This window comes from Neltuma alba, unplaced genomic scaffold (assembly GCF_004799145.2).
Source record: "Neltuma alba isolate B1F8T4 unplaced genomic scaffold, ASM479914v2 tig00001748_pilon, whole genome shotgun sequence".
In the NCBI taxonomy this organism is placed as follows: Eukaryota; Viridiplantae; Streptophyta; class Magnoliopsida; order Fabales; family Fabaceae; genus Neltuma; species Neltuma alba.
In genome coordinates, this window is record NW_021632591.1 from 326080 (window position 1) to 348360 (window position 22281).

Genomic DNA, 22281 nt, shown 5'->3' on the forward strand with positions numbered 1-22281 from the left:
GATTCAAATTTCCCCCTCTTTTATAGATCACGAGCTTTTGTTTGAGAACTCTCATTAATGTCATGAGTCACTCATCACTCTAATAAAACCAACCAAATTTTTAGAAGGTGTTGCAAAGATGAAGCGGTTCGAATTTGATAAGCTAACTTAATCTGCGGAAAAAAGGTGGTTATGCGAGTCAAAATGATCACGGGCGTGTCGTGGTGAGGGAAGCAGCAAGGAAGGAAGACTGTGGACCCTTTCGGCCTTTCCTCATTCTCGAGGTGGTCCTCCAAACAAGCTTTCACATTAAGTAGGTTCATTCTCGAGGTGGTCCTCCAAACAAGCTTTCACTTTAAGTAGGGCCTTTAGCTCTCTTCCCTTATTGCAGACAAAGAGAGAGAAAAGAAGAAGAAAAGAGAAGATAGAAAAGGGACAGAGAGAAATTGTGAGAAACTTGCAAGAAAATTCTAGTTTCAGCCATCTAATAACACCATCAGGAAGGTAAACACTTGAAAGCTTGTATATTTGAAGCATTAGCGTTTAGACACTTCACCTCTAGCTGTAAGCCCAGGTCAGTAAATCATACATCTGAAACTTCCACTATTTTTCTTTTCCATTTTTTTCCTTTGCAATCTGATCATCGCATATTTCATTTGTTCCCTTTAGCGAAATGAAATGGTCTAGCTGTGTTGTAGGTCGTAATATTGCTGGTTCATCAAATTATTGGCTTAAGCATTTATGGCAACTAACCAAGCAGCATCTTCTTCAAATTCTTCCAACTCCAGTTCAACCCAAAGAACTTGGAAGTATGACATCTTTTTGAGTTTTAGGGGTGAAGATACTCGTAACGGCTTCACTGACCACTTGTATCATGCCTTAAAGAGGAGTGGGTTCACTGTTTTTAGAGATAATGAAGAACTTGAGAGAGGAGAAATCATTTCCAAAGAACTCAAACAAGCAATTGAGGATTCTCTGTTTGCAATTGTTGTTCTCTCAAAAAATTATGCCTCTTCTTCATGGTGTTTAGATGAGCTTAAGCATATTCTTTACTCAAGAAACAATTTGTCTCAACAAGTTTTCCCCATATTTTATGATGTAAATCCATCTGATGCACGGCATCAAAGAGAAAGTTTTTCCAAAGCTTTTGATGGGCATCAAATGCTTCAAAGGGACAAGGAGGTCATGGAAAGTTGGAGAGATTCTCTCAGGAAGGTTTCGAACTTATCTGGTTGGGATTGCAATAAGAATCGGTGAGTTAATTTCTTATTGGATAAAATTATGCAACAAATATTTTGTATTTATATAATCATTTTTTGGAACATATATTGATCTAGATGCAGTCAGGCTATTTGGTTGACATGTGTGTGTTCTTATTTTAAAAACTAAAAAAATTAATTATTAATATGAACATTTTAGTTGAAATAGACAATTATACTTCGTATTACAAGTGTCATCATTCTTTTTATTGTTTATTCACTCGTTCTTTCCATTTCTGTTTACCACTATTTAATAAATGAGCTTTCCTCGCTAACTTTTGTAGAAACACGAATTTTAAAACTTTTTTAATACAATTATTTGATATTTATACTACTAGTTAAATTTTGAGTATTGTGGAACCAAATTTATAGTACTTAGTCATTTTTTGGTTATGTCATCATTTATTCTAATAAATTTTGTAACTATCCTTTTTTTTTGTATTTGAAGTTAAAAGTTTTAAATTTTAAATTTGTATTTTGTTATTTTTTATTTTTTCATATCCAAAACTTGAACTGAAAAGCTTTAGCATCACAATTAAATTAAGGGAGGATTACAATCAAGTCCCATGAAAGGAAAAAAAAAATTACAAAACAATTCCTAGAAGTTGTCATTCTCCACTGTAAGACTTGTCATTACAGACTGCACAGATTGTTATTAGGACCTTTTCATAATTATTTCTCTTATATGGGACTTAATTGCAATTCTCCCTTAAATTAAAGTGCTCGTTGAAAAAAAAAAATGAACAACAACTGCATGTCTAGGCTGTTGCCAAGGTGAAATTGTTTCAATGTGTTGATAATCCAAAAGGAAAAAATATTAACAATTGGAGACATTGGAGCAACAAATATTATACTACCTCCTGTCTTAATTATAAGATCTTGTTTGTAGGTCTTATAATTAGGACTGGAGGTAGTATAACTACAAAATAAATCAAAAGTTATATTTCACATGACTATTCATACGTTGTTGTAACTTGTAGGTCTGAAGTAGAACTTGTTGACACAGTGGTTGAGGAGCTGTGGACCAAATTACATCTTAGACTACCACCTTATACTGAAGGACTCATTGGAATTGACAATAAAGTGAAACAACTAGCGCCACTATTGGAGATAGGTTCGAATGATGTTCGGTTTCTAGGAATATGGGGTTTAGGGGGTGTTGGGAAGACAACAATTGCTAGGGCTGTTTTTGAGAAATATCATAGCCAATTTGATATTAGTTGCTTTCTTCACAATGTTAGGGCAGCTTCAGAAAGAGATGGTGGCGAGGTTCAATTACAAAGTTTATTTCTTTCAAATCTCAAAATAAGAAACATGGAAATTGACAATAGCTATGAAGGGAGGAAAATAATCCAAAACCGTTGTTGCAATAAAAAAGTTTTACTTATCCTTGATGATGTCAGCCATACAGCCCATCTAGAAAATTTGGCTAGTAGCCCAAGTTGGTTTGGTGCTGGGAGTAGAGTGATCATAACAACTAGACATTTAGACTTGTTGCGTGGAGCACGTGTCTCATATCTACATGAGGTTGAAACTATGAATCCAACTGAATCCCTTCAACTCTTTTGTCAGAAAGCATTTGGAAGAAGTGAGCCTCGGGAGGATCTATTGGGGCTATCTAAGACTATTTGTAATTATGCAAAAGGTCTTCCTTTAGCTCTTTCTATTTTGGGTTCTTTCTTTTGTGGAAAAAGCTGCGTGGCAGAATGGGTAAATGCTTTAAATATGTTGAAGGAAGATCAACATGAACAAATTTTCAAGATACTTCAAATAAGCTTTGATGCGTTAACCAGTAGAGAACAAACAATATTTTTAGATATTGCTTGCTTCTTCAATGGTTGGAGCAAAAACAAAATAACAAAAATATTAGAAAGTTGTGGTTTTAATGCGAAAATTGGAATAACAACTCTCCAGGAAAAATCTATGCTAAAGGAATATGGTAGTATTGTGGTGATGCATGATTTGGTGGAACAAATGGGTAGGAAAATTGTTATGGATAAGTCCTCTAACTGTGTTGGAAATCGTAGTAGATTGTGGACTAATGAAGATATTGATAAAGTTATGCAAAACAATTGGGTGAGTATCGATCTTATCTCTTATTGGTTTTAATATATTTTACATATTATTAGGTTTTAATACATTTTACATCTTATTAATTTCTTGTATAGTAAATTTGATACCATTTTTCTTGTGGCTAATGTTGTTTATCAGGGTACAGAAGAAATAGAAGGTATGATTTCATCCCCATCTTGTGAGGCATTTTGGGATCCTAAACCATTTTCAAAATTGCATAACCTTGTTTATCAAGACACAAGAGAAATACAAGGTGAGGTTTCATCCACATCTTGTAAGGCATTTTGGGATCGTGAAGCTTTTTCAACATTGCGTAAGCTTAGATTACTCATGATATCAAGTGATTTCCATGTTCCTGTTGGCCTCAAATGTCTTTCTCATGCTTTGAAAGTACTTTATTGGACAAAATATCCTTTAGACACTCTTCCTTCTGGAACTCGATTGCATGAACTTGTTGATCTTAGAATGCATCATAGCAAATTAAAGAAACTTGGCCTGGTAAGATATCTTATCCTTTGATGTTATTGATAGTATCATTGATTATCATAGTTAGCAAAATATATATTTTTTTCATTGGTTCTCATATATTTGTTTGACCAGTGCTCGAAGAATTTGAAGTTTTTGGACTTGCGTTTTTCCAAAAACTTGATTAAAACTCCTGATTTTTCTAAACTTCCAAATTTGGAAAGATTAGAACTTGAAGGTTGTGAAAAACTTGTTGACCTCCATGCTTCAATTGGACAGCACAAAAAGCTTCAAGTGTTGAACTTGAAAGGTTGCAAAAGTCTTATAGCCCATTGTCCCAAAAAATTGGAAATGACTGCACTAAAAGAATTTGTTCTTTATGGATGCATTCGAGTAAAATTTCTCCCAGAGTTTGGGAAAAATATGAAAAATCTAGAAACGCTTGATGCTGGGGAGACAAATTTAGTCAAACTTCCCGAGTCACTTGGCTTGTTGACTGGTCTTAAAACTCTGAAATTAAGGGGTTGCAAAAATCTTGTTTGCCCTCCTCAAAGCATTCACAATTTGAAACATCTTGTGCTTGTTGATATTGCTGGGTGCTCAAAATTTGCTAGATTGCCAGAGAAGTTGAATGAAATTGAAGCCTTGGAGGAGCTGGACGCAAGTGAAACCGATATAACTGAAATACCGTGTTCCATTGGTGGTTTAGAAAAACTCAAGAAATTGTCATTCCGCGGGTGCAAAAAGTCAACATTGAACTCTTGGAGCATGATTCTTCCGTTGAAGCACACGTTTTGGAGGCATTCAATTCATAAGGGCTTAACATTGCCTCCTTCAATGTTCAATCTTAAATCACTGACACAATTGGATTTAAGCTACTGCGGTTTTGATGATGGATCCATTCCGGATGACTTGGGTGGCTTATCATCGTTGAGGAGGTTAGATCTAAGTGGAAACAAGTTTAAGAATCTACCTGCTGGCTGCATATCTAATCTTTTGAATTTGGATACTCTGAATATAAATTCTTGCTCGGAACTTCAGTCGTTGCCGCAGATTCCGCCAAGATTATCGCAGATGTATGCAGAAGAATGTGATTCATTGGATACAATGGAAGGTGAACAATTATCACATCTCTTTGCTTCAATGGACCAGGTACATACATATAGTCATATATCATCATATAATTATATGTATTTATTTTGTGTTTAATCATACTATATAATTTGATACGTGATTATTTATCGGGTTAGGTGGGAGTGCTTGGGCCACGTGATTATTTGTCGCTGATAATTCCTGGAACTGAAGTACCGCCATGGTTTGAGAATCAAATCGATCTTTATCTGAATCATAACTTCGAAGCTCTAGTGATGATAGACATACCTCCTTGCGAAGAAATGTTGGGAATCGGATTATGCACTCTTCTAGAAAGTAACTTTTACTGTTGGTGGCAGTGTAGTCATGCTTATGTTGGACATCCCAGTCGCGGAAACCATGCTATGCCAGCGTCTAATTGTAAGGGTGGGAAGAAAAGAAAGTCTTGTCACCTCTGGGTCTCATTTTACAATCCAACAAAGGATGTCCGTGATATGTGGCAATCAAGGAAGAACAATCAGATTCCCTTTGCATTTCGAGCCCCTTCTTACGATACGGAAGTTTCAATAAAGTGTGGATGGCATGTCATTCGCAAAGTTGATGTTGAAAACGGCAGCAGCTCAAAGAATCAAAGTCCCCTTGCAATATTGGAACAACAAATGGATCGAGTAAGTCACTGCCATTAAACTCTTTCTTTTTTCATTTTTATTTCAAGCTACCTCCTCCATCCCTATAACTTGTAAACACTTAACCCACATTATACACACTTTTTTAAGTCCTAAACATAGCACCGTTTTAACTAATTTATTGGTATTAAGAAAACATGTGCAATTAGTCAAATACTCCCTTCGGTCCCTTAATATAAGATGTTGGTTAAAAGAAAATTGTGACCTAAAATATAAGATGATAGTAGGACAATTAATGTGATTTTTTCACTTTTGTCCCTATTAAATATAGAAGAGAAATGTGAGATAATAAAAATAAAATATTAAAGGCAACTTTATCATTTTTTTTAGGGAAAAATAGGCAAACTTTATCATTTTAGGACATGTTTAGCAACTCCACTTCCATTTCTTAATGTCTGGAGAGAAAAAAAAAGTTAACCAATTTTTTATATTAGGCATTAGAGGTAGTACTCTTTTACAATTATTCCTTCCTAACATTATACTGAATGAGATATAGTAACTGTAGTAGTAGTGACCTTTTTACCAAAGTGAAAATTGAGCTTTTTTTCACTTACGAAAGAAAATGAAGCATTAACTAGCTAGGGGTATTTTGATGTGGGAGAGAAAATGGATAGATGGGTTCTTGTTGTGATGATTGAGGGCTGCAACACATTGTGCAGGTTGTTGATTGTAACTCGACACCGACGACAGGCCTTGGGAGCCCATGGCCTTTCCATACCGCGTTCACAAAACATGGTCCCATAACGTTCCCAAACCCACCTTCAGGTTCAAAGCTCGGTGCTCCATGCAAAAGCCTCTAATATATTGCCTCTGGTTTTATATATTATGCATTCATACTCTCAAATAAATTAATGAATTTCCATATATTAACCATCTTGCACTACAAAGTGAAGTATTTATTAACTTTTAAAATTTAATTATTTTTATTTACAATTTTAATATTTCCACGCTAACTATATGGTTTTTTTATTATGAAAAAATAATTGGAACTAATTTATCATAATTACGATTGGAAAAATACTTTAGGATGGTATCAATATGATATTGGTTCTTGACCAGAGGAAAATGCCAATATCAATATGTTGGAAGGTCAACCCCTTCCCCACTCTTTTTATTTATGGGTCTTATGTTTTGACTTTTGAGCCAAGCTAACGCATGTGGAGAGTGGGGATAGAGCTTTTCATGATTAGATCCACCAATACTCAAATATGACTGACAAAGCTCATTATTTTTATACATTTACATATATAATTTTAGGTTAGGTTAATATAATTTTTGGTCTCTCAAGTTTGTTTTTATTTTAGTTTTGATCTCTTAAATTTCAAACCATAAGTTTTAATCCCTAGTTCAAGTTTCTTTTCATGTAAAATACTAGTCTTTATAATTTAATAAAAATTTAGACCATTTTGTTAATTGAGAGGCTAAAACCAAAATAAGAGCAAATTTGAGATACTAAACATTATATTAATCTTTTTATGTCGTCTTTGTGTGATTTTCGATCGACATGTAATGCACGGTTTGATTGTGTGTGCAGGTGATTGTCCATGCTTTGATTGTCTGCGAGGGAGGATATGGGACAACATGTTAAGGACCTATAATAGGGCCATGGTGGGTTGAACCCATATATGTTGGGCTGAAACAACCCGTTTGAAGCCTGAGTTGGCTTTTAGCCAATTCTAATCCTTGCAAGGTGGGTTGGTGGGTTGGCCCGCTAATACTTTTTTTTTTTTTGAAATTTTTTTTACTTTTTAATACTTTTTTTCTTATATAGTATCCAAAAATAATAATAAAATTTTTGTTTTTTCTTGAAATATTTAATTGAAAGCACCAAATAAATTATATAAGTATTTTTTTATTTTTGTAGATATGATATAATATATAATAATATAATTATAATAATTAAAAGATTAAAAAAATAAATGCGGGTTAGTTTGCGAGTTGGCGAGCTAACTCACGACTGATTGCGGGCCTGACAGTACGAGTTAAAAAGGCTCATTTACTGGCGAGTTGGTTTTTGGCCAATCTTAACTCACCATTTTTGGCGCATTTGCGGGTCTAACCCATATTACTAGCTCTAAAGTATAGAACCCTAATGACCAATCCAGCAAAACGACGATGAAAGATCAGAGGACATGGAACGCTGTGTTTTTGCTGAGGGTTCCCATATCTAATTGGAGATCGCACATTTTCATTACTATACTGTATAGTGAGTCTAGTTCATTTGAAAGATAGCTCCCCTAACATGCCTTGTCAATCAGATAATAACATTGAATAATAAAATAAACAAAGTTAATATTTCCCCCCATAGACTTGAAAGTTGACTGTTCACCAAAGAAAAAAATGACGTTAAAAAATGGGCAATGTTTTCATCAATAATAACTTTTTTATGAATAACGTTCTAAATTTCTGAACCATCATCACCCCGCTTCAAAGAGGATGACAAATTAGATGATTAATGGAACTAGTTCATGATAGAAGACCGAGGAACGTGTGATGAAATGTAATCTAATATGTTTCATTTCATCTTGAAGGTGAATTTCAAAGTTGCAGTAATAAATATAATATTATGCCACTCTCATAATTGATTGGCAATTACCTTTGTGAGCCTTTGTGTTATCTTGGAGCCTCTTATAGCGACAATAATTGAACTAGTGTGTTTGGTTTAACGTCAGTCAATATTAAAGCTCGGACAGAATTGGCTCTGCAAATTGTTTTTAGGCATATTGAAGCTAGCCAAAATTGAATTTTGACATTGAAGTTGGCCAAAACTGAGATTAGCCAAAAGCATGTCACAGGTTACTTCTTTGCTTACCAAGATTTTGGACTCTAACATGATTTGAAAATAAAAATTGTGTTGTTTGGTTTTCAAGTTCGTTGGCAACCGCTTTCAACAAAATGTAATTTGGGCTTCAAAACCATGGTTCTTAACCTCCAACATGTGCTCAAAACGTGGTTGTTAAAAACACTGCGATGTACATTGTGGATTGCTCTGCCCCTCCATTTAGCAGACGAGGAAATATCTGGTTTCTATTATTGTAATAAAGGAATAAGTGAGAACTCCCCCATCAAAATCAACAAATGTGGAAACAATGCCTTTAAAGGAAGGCAAACGAAATGATTCACAGATGCGGTTCATTACTGACTACGTAAGGTACGATCTGTATGGAATATATACATGTAAGGTACTTGGGTATGGCATATGTAGGAACAGAGAAAAGCACCCTGCTGTATCTTTCTATGATCTACGTAATGGATATGCCGGAGATTCTTTGGGCGATTTAGCTGAGATTCTTGCATTTTGATTTCATTCTTAACCGGAACTAACGATTTCCACTTGTGATTGAATCGATGGCACAAATTTCATACTCGAAAGCAGAATCATTCAGGGGAGAGAAATTATGCTGCTGGTGTTGTATCCAATGCCAAGATGATAGTGCTGAGGATATATCGAAAGAATTTTCTCAGGTTCCAGACTTAACAGTCACTGAGTAGAGGCAAATTTATATAATAGTTACTGGAAATCAAAGAGAGTATATAATGAGTCATTTAAGGCTCTTCCGACTCCCTTATTGAAAAAGCTTTGGATGTCAACCCAGATCACAAGATATTATGCATAATCTAAATTAAGAAAAGGGGATAATTATTATAGGATAACATTTACTCTTCATCCAAACAATAAAACTTGAATTGGATTTGGAAATTAAAATTCCTTTATCAAATTCTCTGTTGGCTGAAGCATGAGTTTGAAGATGCATTCTAATTCTAACTGGCAATTTCTTGTCCATGCACTACGCTCATCATTTCTCATCATCCACACTTGCTCAGCCTCACCCTTTTACCTTCACTCCCACTTCTTCATCTTTTTCAAATTGCTCAGATTAGAGCCCCCTCCCTTACCACACTCAACATATCTTTTCTTCACAGGTCTATTATTTGCTTAATAAGTTCAGCCTGTCTTTTTTCAAAAAACTTTGATCATTTGTATAAAATACATTGAATAATTTAACCTTCTAAAATTCAAAAGCTAATTCTTCTGGATCAATTTTAATTTTTTGAAAAAAAAATTAGTGACATAGACACATTTTTAAGTTAGATAAATATTAGTTACTTTTCTCAGAAAAGAAAAGTCATTACATGAGAACAAAATTTAAAAATTGTAGCATATTCAGGGTAGACATGGAGAAAAGAGCATGGAAACGATACCTCCAAGCTTGTAAGAAATAAGTTGTCAGTGGAAGTAATATTTGCTTCATTTCCCATTCATTTTTCTAAGTCTTTGGTCAATAACAGCATTTATGTCTTTGCTTCTGTTTCGCACTACGTTCGATCTGTTTTTTTTTTGGTTACAATATAAGCTTTTAGTTGAATATTCAATTTGATCTTAAATATAAGATCTTAATCCATCTTATTTCTAATATTTATTCATTTTCCCCTCAAGAAATTCTTATAGATTGCATATGTTATCAAGAAGTTTCTATCAAGGGATAATTCAAATTCATATGATTAATAAGGATATTTTAATTGAATAGATATCTGTATATGAGTTTATGCACTCCACCAAAGCGAAAACTTCACTGCTCATGCCTCTCCTTATTATTATTTTTTTTCCTGGCTGTGGAATTATTATATATGCAGGATTGTTGATTAATTACTGCTTAAAGAAGAGGCGCCAATGGAATAGTTGGTTTGCTCGCAAAGTTTGTTATGAAAGTGAATATTATGATGAAGAAATGCTGCGTTACTCACAAAAGAACGTGGCAGTGTGTTCTTCATCGAAATCCCAATTGATCCATCCTATTGAAAGTCATATATTATATGAGCTTTGCTTTGTTTCAATGCCTTATCCGTACATACTCTGTTGCACTTCTTTTAGTAGAGACATCTGGCCTCTGTTTTTGCCGATCATGTTACGTTAATATTCTTAGTTTTATCGATATCCATGTCTTGGGCATTGTATCGTTGAGGACAGACAAACATACGTCACCGAAAGATATCGCAGAAATGGCACGATTTTTTTTTTGGCCAAAGAAATAGCACGATTAGAAAACACGGGTCCAATACAGAAAATTAGAGAAGCATTTTTAGTAATAAGTTTAATCTAACAATTCATTGAGGTATATATGTACAACGAAAATATTAATTTTGCAATAAAGTTGCACTCTTCGATGAAATGTTGTTATTCAATCATAAGATAAGACAACCTTAAAAATTAACAAGTTCAATTTAACAATTTACAAGTCTATTAATTATTGATAACAAATTTTTGCAATCAAGTTGTACTCTTCAAAAACTTATATTAATATTTATTATTTAATCACAAGATAGGTGTGGAAATTAACAAGTCCAATAATAGCGACCCATAAGCTGCCATTAGATATTCACAAAAAGATTTTTGCAATAAATTTGTTGTCAACAATCAACATCGATGCTCCGGCGAAGCCATTCGCAAGGTTGGCAGCTGGTCGTTGGTGGAAGTGGCTTAGGAGGTTACTTTTCTTTCTTCTTTTTTAAAAAAAAGGACAAAGTGGGAAAATAACCAACATTCTAAAATCTCATTTTGGTCTAAACGTGTTGAATTTAAAGGCCTGATTTTGAATTTGGGTATTTTAGCTGCCTTTGAAATGGATTTTCTCATCAAGTTTTGAATCATTGCGCAAGCCCAAAAAAAAAAAAAATTATGGTTGCAACAAAGTAATCTATATCTTTATATAGTAAAATGGTATTGATAATCTTGGTGTTATTTTTATCTTAATTATATAGAGTTTCTTTGTGAACGTATACGTTAATATGATATATCACTTCTATTATACTTTAAAGTAATCTAAAATTACATTTGTTAAATTATTTTTAAAAAAATTTATGTACTAATCTATTCATCAATACACTAAAATCCGAATTCTTGTATGTAGATTTATCCTCTCAATTTGTCTCATTTCTAAATTTTAATTTAGTCCTTGATCCGTATAATAAGTCATATTTTTCCTCTTTCTTTCTTTCTTTTTTCGGTGAAACAAAGGGGACTTATGTCCTAAAGGAAAAAAAAAATCAACTAAAATGTAAAAGAGAAATAACTATCGTATCCTTCTAATTTACCCGGAGGGAACAGCACAGCAATTTAAATCAATGTGACAGTTAAAAAGTAAAATTGCACCCAAGGCAGCTAACGTGCCATGCGGCTTCGATCTGATCCGCAAGCGTTAGCTTGCTAATTCGAAAAAAATAAAAGGAATCGTAGATTGAGAAGATCCAGATTTATAATCCATCTAACCGTCTCTGCATGCCTTCCCATGGAACAAGTTATAATTTTTATCTTCGTGACTTCGCCACCACTTCGTCTTCTCGAAATCACTCATAAAATGATTGTCTTGTTCAAAAAGAAAAGGGAAGCAAAAGTGAAAAATGGCAGCATATTCAAGAAAAGGGTCAGTGTCCTTATCCCAAGTTGACCTGACTATGGAGATGCAAGTTGCAGTCATGCGGGAAGAAGCATCGATAGAAGAAGAGAGTTACTTTTCTTATTCTCATTTACTTCCCAATAAAAATAGATAAAAGGGGAGTCCACCATATTAACTATAAGAAAAATGGGTGGAAAATCCCTATCTAAAAATTTTATTAGTCAAATTTTTACTTCCTATGTATTAAAAACATATCAGTTCCTTCCATGTATGAAAATTTTATCGGCCAAAAAAGACCTGAATTAAAAAGCTCGCAGTCACTGTTCCCAAGATTTTCTCTCCCTTGGATTTCGTGCCAATACGATTCGAACCTCATGGGGGATCCCTGTTGCCGGAAAATGCCACTGGACTGAGAGCTGGAAGACCGAAATAAAGTGACGAGCTCCAAAATATCAAAGAAGGAGGTCAAAGAAGATACAATCATGTCAGATAAGATGGAGGATGCTGAGGTATGCTTTGAGGAAACCCAACCTCAAGAGCCCCAATCAAAACAAAAGTCAAGTCCCATTTCATACAGAGACTCACTACTAGGTTGCAAAAGGCAAGATTTCAACAGAGTTGCAAATGGGTATTCTGGCATGGAGGAGGATACACTCATTTCTGATATCCTGGACCAGACATGGAGCTTGCCAGAGCCTTCTGATGAAATAAAAAAATTAATGGAGGTGTATCCGGTAATGCCAATCATGGAAGTAGAGTTTAATGATGAATGCAAGTAGTGGAATAATGCCTTGATCATCACAGTACTGGGTGCAAGATTTAATTTATACGAGCTTAAGGAACATCTGGGCAGAATTTGGGGATTTAACGACTTTGAGCTAGTTGACCTACCGAATAACTATTATGTGGTTCACTTCAGCAGCGATGAAAACTGGGGTCGGAAATACAAATGAGTGCTCTTTGAAGGTCCATGGGTAGTGGCACAACACAGCATACTGGTGTAGAAATGGTCTCCCGATTTCCAGCCGTTCCATAACCTATTGGGACGCATTGCTACCTGGGTGAGAATACCAAATATCCCACTGTACCATATAGAGGATCGGAGATATGATAGGAAAGACGCCCAGGGTAGACATGAATACCATAGCAAATCTAGAGGAAAACAGAGCCAAGGCAGAACGCGGCAGATTCGCCCGAATTTGTGTAGAGGTAGATCTACAGAAGAAACTGGTTCCTCAAATCATATGTACTTCAGCCCTCTTCAATGTGGAATATGAGGGGTTGAATCTTATCTGCTTTAATTGTGGAAGATATGGGCATACAAGGGATGCTTGCCCCTAGAAACTGAGCTCCCAGAACTCAGCAGGGTCAACACCAAAGACTAACGCTCCACCGCGTATGTCGCCAGAAACCACTTTACCGGAGGAGGATGAACACTTTGGTCCCTAGGTGTTCATGAAAGGAAGCAAATCATGATTTCTGAGGACTGATAAAGAGAAGGAGAAGGCATCAACCTCAGGACAGAAATCGAAAATTGACAGGAAAGGAAATATGAGTACCTACAAGTCGAAGTATGCAGCTATCGCAGACCTTGAAGAGGAAGAAGGTGGAACAACTGAGTTGACAAGTAGAGATGTGGGGGGTCAAAACATGCCCCCCAATAGGCAACGGGCGCTAGTCATATACGAGGGAAGTCCAGTGAGCTAGAGCAGACACATGGCAGCACCAATTACAAAAGGCAAACCGAAGTTAAAAATAAGCCAGAAAATGATACCCAATAATATGGGCTGGGGAAAAGAGAACATGAAGCCCAAAACTTTAGGATTCCAAATTCCAGCGGAACAAATATGAAGTCTGGGGAAGTTAGTAAGACCCAAGTTAGCAAACCAAGGCCCAGCCAAAAAGCTGTGGGCCAACGTACACATTCAGTGGTAAGCGGAGGTTTATCTTCTGTTGAGACTAAGATCATCATTGAGCAGAACAAACAGGTAAGTTTGGAGGCTCTGAAGGAATTGATGAACACAGTGATTGCAAACTGCAGCCAGAGTAGAGTGCCTACTATCAACATTGGTAATGGGGAAGGGACGAAAGATGTTTAGTCAAGAGTAACAGTTCTTTACAGTGAGGCAGGAACATGCAGGGAATACTGTGCAACAAATACCCCACGATTAGAGAGAAAAAGTGTAACACTTCACGTAATTATATCCATATACGTGATAAAATATTTCATTTAAAAGTCTATACAGATTTCTAACATTTCAAATAAGTTATAATTTCAAGACATTCCTAACATAACTTGACAACATAAACTATTAAAGTTTTATAGTCATAGCAAATAAAAATATAATATAGCATGTGCTTGAGGAGCACAGAAGCCTTCACGGCTCACTCTATTGGTGCTTTCCCTTGATTCTTACTAGATCCTTTGCCTGAAAAATTGTTAATACAGGGGATGAGATCAAACGTCTCAGTAACTACTGAAATTCTAACATATATGAGCAAACCATATATGATAAACCAAAAATTCATTTATATGTGTGTGTATATGTATATATAAAAATCATAGATTCGATACATTCAACTCAATTTCATTTTTGATTCAATAATATACCAATATCATTTTTCCAATATATCAAAAAATAATGCAATATGCTGCCTCCCTTATATCATCGTCTACCCTTATACCGTTGACTGGAGCCATAGGCTAATACATAGTCTAATAGGAACTAATCCATTTTACTGAATTATTCCAAGCTCACCGATACTAGAGATATATCCGGCCAAAGATATAGAGTTCAAGCTCGGACTATGGCTCCCCTCCTTTGCAAATAAAATAAGAAGGTGTTACATGTCCCACAACTCTATTGAATTCCCAGCCAAAGAAAAACATGAAAGAATGGGCCTTGACATGTGCCATCCACTATGCACTGAATGATGGCATACTATGTGGTAATTTTATATCCATGCAATCTCCTATCTTTAACCCAACAATGCATGTCAGATGCCAATAATTACATCATAAATACATTCTCAAATATATTAAAAATAAGATAGCAATAAAACTTATATACTCCTCCGGTCCTAATTATAAGACCCAATTGACTTATTTGAGGAGATTAAGGAAGTAAGTTAAATTGGTTATTTATAATAAATAAGTGTTGTCATTCCTAAAATATCTTTGCTAATTAAGTATATTGGCTAAAACTATCATTATTAGAAGGATTATCTTAGAAAAAAATGTATAAATATAAGAAACAAAATGGATTGGGGTCTTATAATTAGGACCAAATAAAAAGTCAAATGGGGTCTTATAATAAGGACCGGAGGAGTAATTTAATAGCAACTCAAGACAATTCCATAGCCATCAATATATTTAAATATTGATCATAATCAATAGTAATAAATCCTAACAAAATCTAATAACATATCAACATTTATTTGAAATCATAATACTATTTTTCAATATGATATAAAAACATTAGTAAATCCACAATATAATCATACACAATTCACATGTACAAGAAAGAATTTTCAGAGTTACCTGGTACTCTTTAACTTACAAATAACCACACAAAGATTACTCTAAAATTCTCAAGAGTCTATAAAATTGCACATAAATATCTATTAATATAAAACTCAAAACTACTTCAAAACTACTCTAAAATTCTAAAACTACCCTCTAAACTAAAATTACATAAACTCCTAAATCTAGCTATTTATAATGCATATAATATTTTGAAAATATAATTTACATATAAGACTATTTAAATCTAATAACTTAAATAAATATATATTTCTTAAAATATAAATATTTTATATTAAAATCTCAATTATTTATTATAGTCTCATTTAAAAAATTTTTTCTCAGCCAAACAACTCCTTTGAAGTACAAATAAATTTTAATTTTTTAAATAAAATTCTCAATTTACAATTCTTCAAGCTTTTAAAAATTATTTCAAAACTATATCTTTAATCTATTTAATAATCAAACCAATTAAAATCTCAATAATACATCAAATAACTCAAAAAAATTATTTAACTTAAATTTAATCGGTAAAAACATACTGTAAGTCTAAATAACAAATTTTTCAACTAGAATATTAATTTAAAATTCTCAAAATAATAATTAAACAAAAATAAACAGATTAAAATTCCTTAATAATGGATCTTTAAATTTCTACAGTCATATATTATCAAAACTCCATATTTACTCTATACCTAAACAGTAAAATTTTCTCTAAACATGATAATAAGACTAATAATATAAAGCTCTAAATATATAGAAAATATTCATAAAGAAAATATGATAAAAAGGAGTATTTTTGTATCCCTAAATGATTTCCAAAACTTGTCACGTACTCTGCAACTCAATCTCACTCGCTCTCTGTTCCTCTCTGCCTCTCGTTCTCTCTTTCTCTACTCCTAGCATGAAATGCAGGGAAGATGGATTGTAGGTATTTAACATCCTCGCGTTTAATTTTCTTCCTTAATTTTCTCTTACCTATGCCTGATCCTATTCCTTCCAGCGACCGCCCCTCCCCCCTTGTTTTCTTCATTAATGCTTCTCTATTGGTTTTTTCAACTTCTTTCATTATTCCTCCCAATTTCCACCTCCATCCGTCCTTTCCTCTTTCCTTTTTCTTTTTTTCATTTAATACTCCTTCCCAACATTCTTCTTTCATGTACTATACTCCATTTTTTTCCAACCTCATTTACTACCCTTCTCCTAAATTCTATTCCTAAGTCAAAAGCCACAACTTTCCACCAAATTCAGTGGAAATAAAATATTATTATATATATTTTAATTAATTTTTTAAAAAAATTAGTATGTTACAAAAGGAAGGCATAATGGTAGAGGAGAACAAACCTCCAGACCTGTAAGCATCTCGCTCTTTCCCTTCCTTCTTGATTTGTCTTTAACGATTGTCTCTTCCTAGAATTGCCATGGGGCGAGTAGTAGATCTTTCCCACAGATTCTAAAAGATGTAGTTAAGAAATATGTTATAAAAGTTATGGAGCTTCTTGAGACACGAATAAGTGGCAACGCTCATAAAATGGTAAGGAAATTGGGGTTCAACAATTGGCTCAGAATAGAAGTTATAGGGTTTGCTGGAGGAATTTGGGTGTTATGGAATGACTGGGAGGCTTCCATGGAGTATATCTGGTCAACTACTCAACTTCTACATTGCTAGCTTACTAATAAGGCATCAGGGGGGAGTATGTTTGTCATCTTTGTCTATGGAGACACAACAGCAGTGAAAAGGAAAACTCTCTAGGAGGCTCCGAAGAAGGTGGCAGACTCTAAAGGCCATGCGTGGCTCGTCTTGGGAGACTTTAACTCGTATCTTACCCCGAATGACAAGGTAGGAGAAGACCCCCTGACAAGTCAGATGATGTCACATTTTAGGAATTGTTTAAACTCTTGTAATTTGTTGGAAGTTCCAGTTGTGGGGGATAGTTTCACATGGGAGAAAGAGGGGGTCAGAAAAAGATTAGACTAAGCTTTTTGCAACTTTGATTGGGAAATCTCCTATCCTCAATTCAAATGCTTCCACCACCTCAGATTCAAGTTTGATCATCGAGTCATAGTGGTCTCGGGAGATGCTACTCCTAAAAAGAATGGTCCGTATTCCTTTATATATCAAGCTGCTTGGTGCCTTAAGGAGGATTTTGAAGCAATAGTCAGAACTTCTTGGGAGAACAGACACTGGCAGGAAGGGAAGAAAGTCTTCAAGAAAAACGCGGCCATCTATAATGAAAAGACAGTGGGAAATATTCCAAAGAAGAAAAGAGAAATTATTAGACGGTTGGAGGGCATAGATAGGGCTAGAACCTCAAATCCCTGCAATGGACTTCTTCAACTAGAACAAAACTTGTGGCACGATTATAATAAATTACGTCAATAGGAAGAGTTGATCTAGTTTTAGAAGTCGAGGTGCTAATGGATTCAGTTTGGTGACAAGAACTCCAGTTTCTTCCATGCAACTTTTGTGATGAAGAGGAAAAGGAACAGAGTTAAAGCTCTAAAAGATGAAAATGGGAATTGGGTGTTTGATCAGGAGGAAATGAAAAGCATGGCTTTGGACTTCTATAGTAACCTTTACTCGAAAGACCAAAGTGTCAGACAAATAAATACTTGGCCTGTGGATTTTCCTTCACTTTTAGCGCGACAGCTCGGCGACATCCAAAGGGAGGTGTCTATGGTTGAAATAAAAAATGCAGCATTTGAGATGGGGGCTTTTAAAGCTCTAGGCCCATATGGCTTACATGCACACTTCTTCCAGTCCTAATAGGCTGTAGTGGGACCTAAAATCTACACAATAATCTCCAACATGTTCGTTAACCCTTCAATAATTAGGGAGATAAACCAAATGAAGATTGTTTTGGTCCTAAAGGTAGATCGCCCTACCTCTTTGAAGGATTTCAAGCCCATATCCTTATGCAATGTCTGTTACAAAATTCTGAGTACAGTGTTAGCTAACCGAATCAAGGGGGTAATGGGTTTCCTGGTTAAACCAAACCAAAGTAGCTTCATCAAGGATAGGCAAAGTTGCGACACTATTATCATAGTGTAGGAGGCAATTCATACTATGAGAACCAAAAGAGGTGGGAAAGGCTTTGTAGCAATTAAGGTTGATATGGAAAAAGCGTACTATAAGTTGGATTGGGATTTCCTCAGGTTCACTTTGGAAAGTATAGGCCTAAGGGGAGATTTTGTTCAAATTCTTATTAGATGCGTTACAATGGCCACAATAAAAGTATCCTAGAATGGTGCCTAATCCGAAGCTTTCTTGCCAAGCAAAGGAGTTAGACTGGGTGATCTACTAAGCCCTTTTCTGTTTGTTCTCTATATGGAGAGGTTGGGGCAACTAATAGACTTTGAAGACAGGGAAATTGGAAACCTATGGCTTTAAGCAGTCAAGGCCCTATGCTGTCTCATCTATTTTTTGTAGATGATTTGGTGCTGTTTAGCAAAGCCTCCAAGGAACAAATGACCGAAATTAGAAAGGTGATGATGTTTTTCTATGAAGTCTCTGGTCATAATATAAACCTCTAAAAGTCCAAAGTGTTTGTTTCAAGGACTATACATGCTACTAGAGCAAACATCTACAGTCAATTGTTGGGTGTTAATTTGACAACAGATTTGGGAAAGTATCTAGGGGTTCTGATTCTACACAAAAGGGTGATTAAACTAACTTTTGCACCAATCATATAGAAAGTGAACTGGAAATTGGCAAACTGGAAAGGCAGGTATCTAAGTATGGTGGGGAGGACTATCCTTATCAAATCGGTGCTCACCTCTCTACCATATTACCAGATGCAGACTCTTCTTCCAGTTGGAGTTTTACCGGAGATTGAGAAGTTAAGCAGGGAGTTCTTCTGGAGGTAGGATCCAAATATAAAAAAAATGCATCTCATATCTTGGAAGACCATTAAGAAGGAGAAGAAGGCAAGTGGACTTGGGATCTGGGATCTATAATGCCAAAACTTAGCTTTCATTATGAAACTCTACTGGGTGCTCCTAACTCAACAGGATGTGCTTTGGGTTCAGTGTCTTAGGGCAAAATACCTTTATGGTATGGGCAAATATCCAATAGTGGTAAAGAAGAGAAATCAATCAGCAGTTTGGCATGCTATAGTTTCAGTTTGGGAGAAATTTATTCCAGGAGTGGGGAGTAAGATCCATAGTGGCAAAAGCACGAATGCCTATAATGAACTCTGGACGCCACTGGACAGACAACTTATGCACTATGTAGATAGAAACTTCCACCTTATTGATCATGAAGCCATGGTGGATCACTTTAAAACAAGTAGTGGAAGCTGGGACATAGACAAGTGGAGAGAGGTACTCCCAAATTGGGTCATTAAAAAAATCTGCTTAGTGAAACCACCTTGGCAGGCGGACAATGATGCTTTCTACTGGAGACTATCAAATGATGGCTTTTTCAGTGTTAAAATAGCCTACCAACTGGTCAAAGCTTAAAATAACCAACCGGTTAACACTCAGTGGCACAAATTCTGGTGATGGGACATCCCCGAGAGAGTCAAATTCTTTTTGTGGCAAGTTATCCACAAGAGAATCCCCACAAACTCCACAACTAAATGCCCTTTTAAGTGTAATAGCGAGGAAACCACTGTACATACTCTGAGAGATTGTGAGTTTGCAAAGAGAATATGGCTAGTTTTCATTAACCCCCATAATATTCCTGTGTTTTTTAGTGGAAATTTGCAGGTATGTTTGTAGAGGAACCAGAGAACCAACCCAGGAGCATGAAGGATAACATGCTGGCCATGGCACAGAGTATTTGCAATGACTTGCTGGTTAATTCGGAAGAACAGATGCAAGCAAGCTTTCAAAAGAGTGCATTACCAACCCAAGGATGTTTATCATCACTGCTTACACCAACTGATGGAAGTAGAGCCGGGAAAACGGGCCGAGCCCGTCGGGCCGGCCCGTTTAAGCCCGTTTAAACCGAGGGCTGGGCTTGTATTTTGGAGCTTTGAAAGGGAAGTCGGGCTTAAAAGGACTAGCCCTGTAGGGCTGAAAAATAAACGGGCTAGCCCTGTAGGGCTGCGGGCCGGCCCGTTTAGGCCCGCCAATTTTTTTTTAATTTCTATCTTTTTTTTTTAATTTAAAAAAGAAAACCCTAACATTTTAAACATATCATACTCTTAGTTTTACTTATCTTGGCAGCTCACATAGATAGCACTCACAAAAAGAAAAAAAGAATCACTATAGTTGTGTGAAAAATAACCAAAAAAAAATGAAAATTGCAAAATTTAAAACTAGGTATATTCACAAAAATATAGTGTTAAATAAGTTGTCAAAACCTATTAAAATACTGTATGTGTAATTTTTATAGTCTTTATTTGTCATTCTCCCATATTTTTTATACTTGAAATATAATTGATCAAAAAATCTTTTAAACTAAAATAAAGATCTATATCATTTTTATAGTAGAAACAAATTTAGAACTAAGGACGATGGAGTCTTTTCTTTTTTGTCGATATAACAAATGATTATTCTTCATGTATACTATGTTTGTTAGTTAAACTTTTTTGTTAATTATTTATAATCAAACTAGATCATCCGCATTGTAATTATCTACTGAACTTAATGTTTATTTAGTTATTTATGTCTGCCCTCTATTTAGTTTGTTTATTCAATAGACCTTATTACACTGTAATATATGTTTAGACATGATAATGTTTATATTTGTGACTCAATTTTATTTATATTTATACCTTTTATTAGTAATTTTATTGTTTCATTTTTATTATTTTGATAAAATATACAAAAAAATAAAAAAAAAATTCATTTTAGTTAAAAAGGCTAAAAGCCCGCAGGCTAGCCCGAGCCCGTCATCTCACGGGCCGGGCTTGAAAAAATTACTTATTTTTGGAACTCGGGCTTAAACGGGCCGGCCCTGCAGGGCCGGGCCGGCCCGTTTTCCCAGTACTAGATGGAAGGAGTAGAAAACAGTAGACTCAAGCACCAGATCTACTAGCTACCTGATAGAGCAGATTGTAGATGGACGGCACCAGCATAAGGATTCGTTAGAATTGACGTTGATGGATCGGTCGCAAGCCAGAAGCATGGAGCTTGTGGGGGGGTCCTTCGTGATGAATGAGGACAATGGCTGATGGGATTCCAAAACAGTCTAGGATTTACATCAACCATAGCAGCAGAGCTTCAAGCAGTACATCAAGGCCTACAAGTCTGTGAAGATTTGCAATTGTCCCAGGTCAACTGTACACTGACTCCATAGAGGCTGTTAACCGAATGATGTCAGTTTGTGAAGTTACACACCCTTGAAAGAGATGATGGATGATACAAGAGCTCTTGTCTTTTTCGGTTGGGACCTTGAGATCATTCATTCACATAGAGAAGCACTCAAGTGTGCTGATATCCTTGCTAGAAATGCGCACAATGTCAGCAGTAACGAAATATATTCCCAGGAACCTAACCACATGTGTTTGGACCAGCTGAGACTCGACTAGGGGAGCTCCAACTAGGGAGCTGCGTCGCCCTTTAGTGAATGACTTTGACTGTTTTGGACCCTCAAGCGTAATGCTTGCCTTGTAATTCAAAAGAAAAAAAAGGACCTGAATTGAAAGTAGTATTTCTTTAAGTTCACATTCATTTTGCCAGGTCGTGATGGGCGGGCATGGAAAGTAGAAAATGGGCTCTCTGCTCATTCTCTCACTTCTCCTTTTGTCTCTCACATTTTGGCAAGACATATGGTAATGAAGCCCAGCAAAAATCATATACATACCTTTCCCTCCTTCTTTTATAGGTTAAGCGTTTTTGTTTGAGAACACTCATTATTT

General features: G+C 35.4%; 1 protein-coding gene across 1 annotated transcript; it reads left to right on the top strand.

The window, feature by feature from the left end:
* Positions 1–720: 720 nt before the first annotated feature.
* LOC114762702 (TMV resistance protein N-like) lies at positions 721–7314 on the top strand. The gene is made up of 7 exons (XM_028952246.1): positions 721–1232; positions 2219–3314; positions 3450–3809; positions 3912–4928; positions 5027–5536; positions 6214–6319; positions 7089–7314. The coding sequence occupies exons 1-7, from the start codon at positions 721–723 to the stop codon at positions 7169–7171; spliced, it is 3684 nt and encodes a 1227-aa protein (XP_028808079.1). The 3' UTR covers positions 7172–7314.
* Positions 7315–22281: the final 14967 nt, after the last annotated feature.

Excerpts from the sequence above, each read along its gene's own strand:
- LOC114762702 (XM_028952246.1), top strand. The coding sequence starts at position 721 with ATGGCAACTAACCAAGCAGCATCTTCTTCAAATTCTTCCAACTCCAGT. Across the intron at positions 3,810-3,911 it reads AATTAAAGAAACTTGGCCTG|TGCTCGAAGAATTTGAAGTT; the intron begins GTAAGATATCTT and ends TTGTTTGACCAG. Across the intron at positions 4,929-5,026 it reads TCTTTGCTTCAATGGACCAG|GTGGGAGTGCTTGGGCCACG; the intron begins GTACATACATAT and ends TTATCGGGTTAG.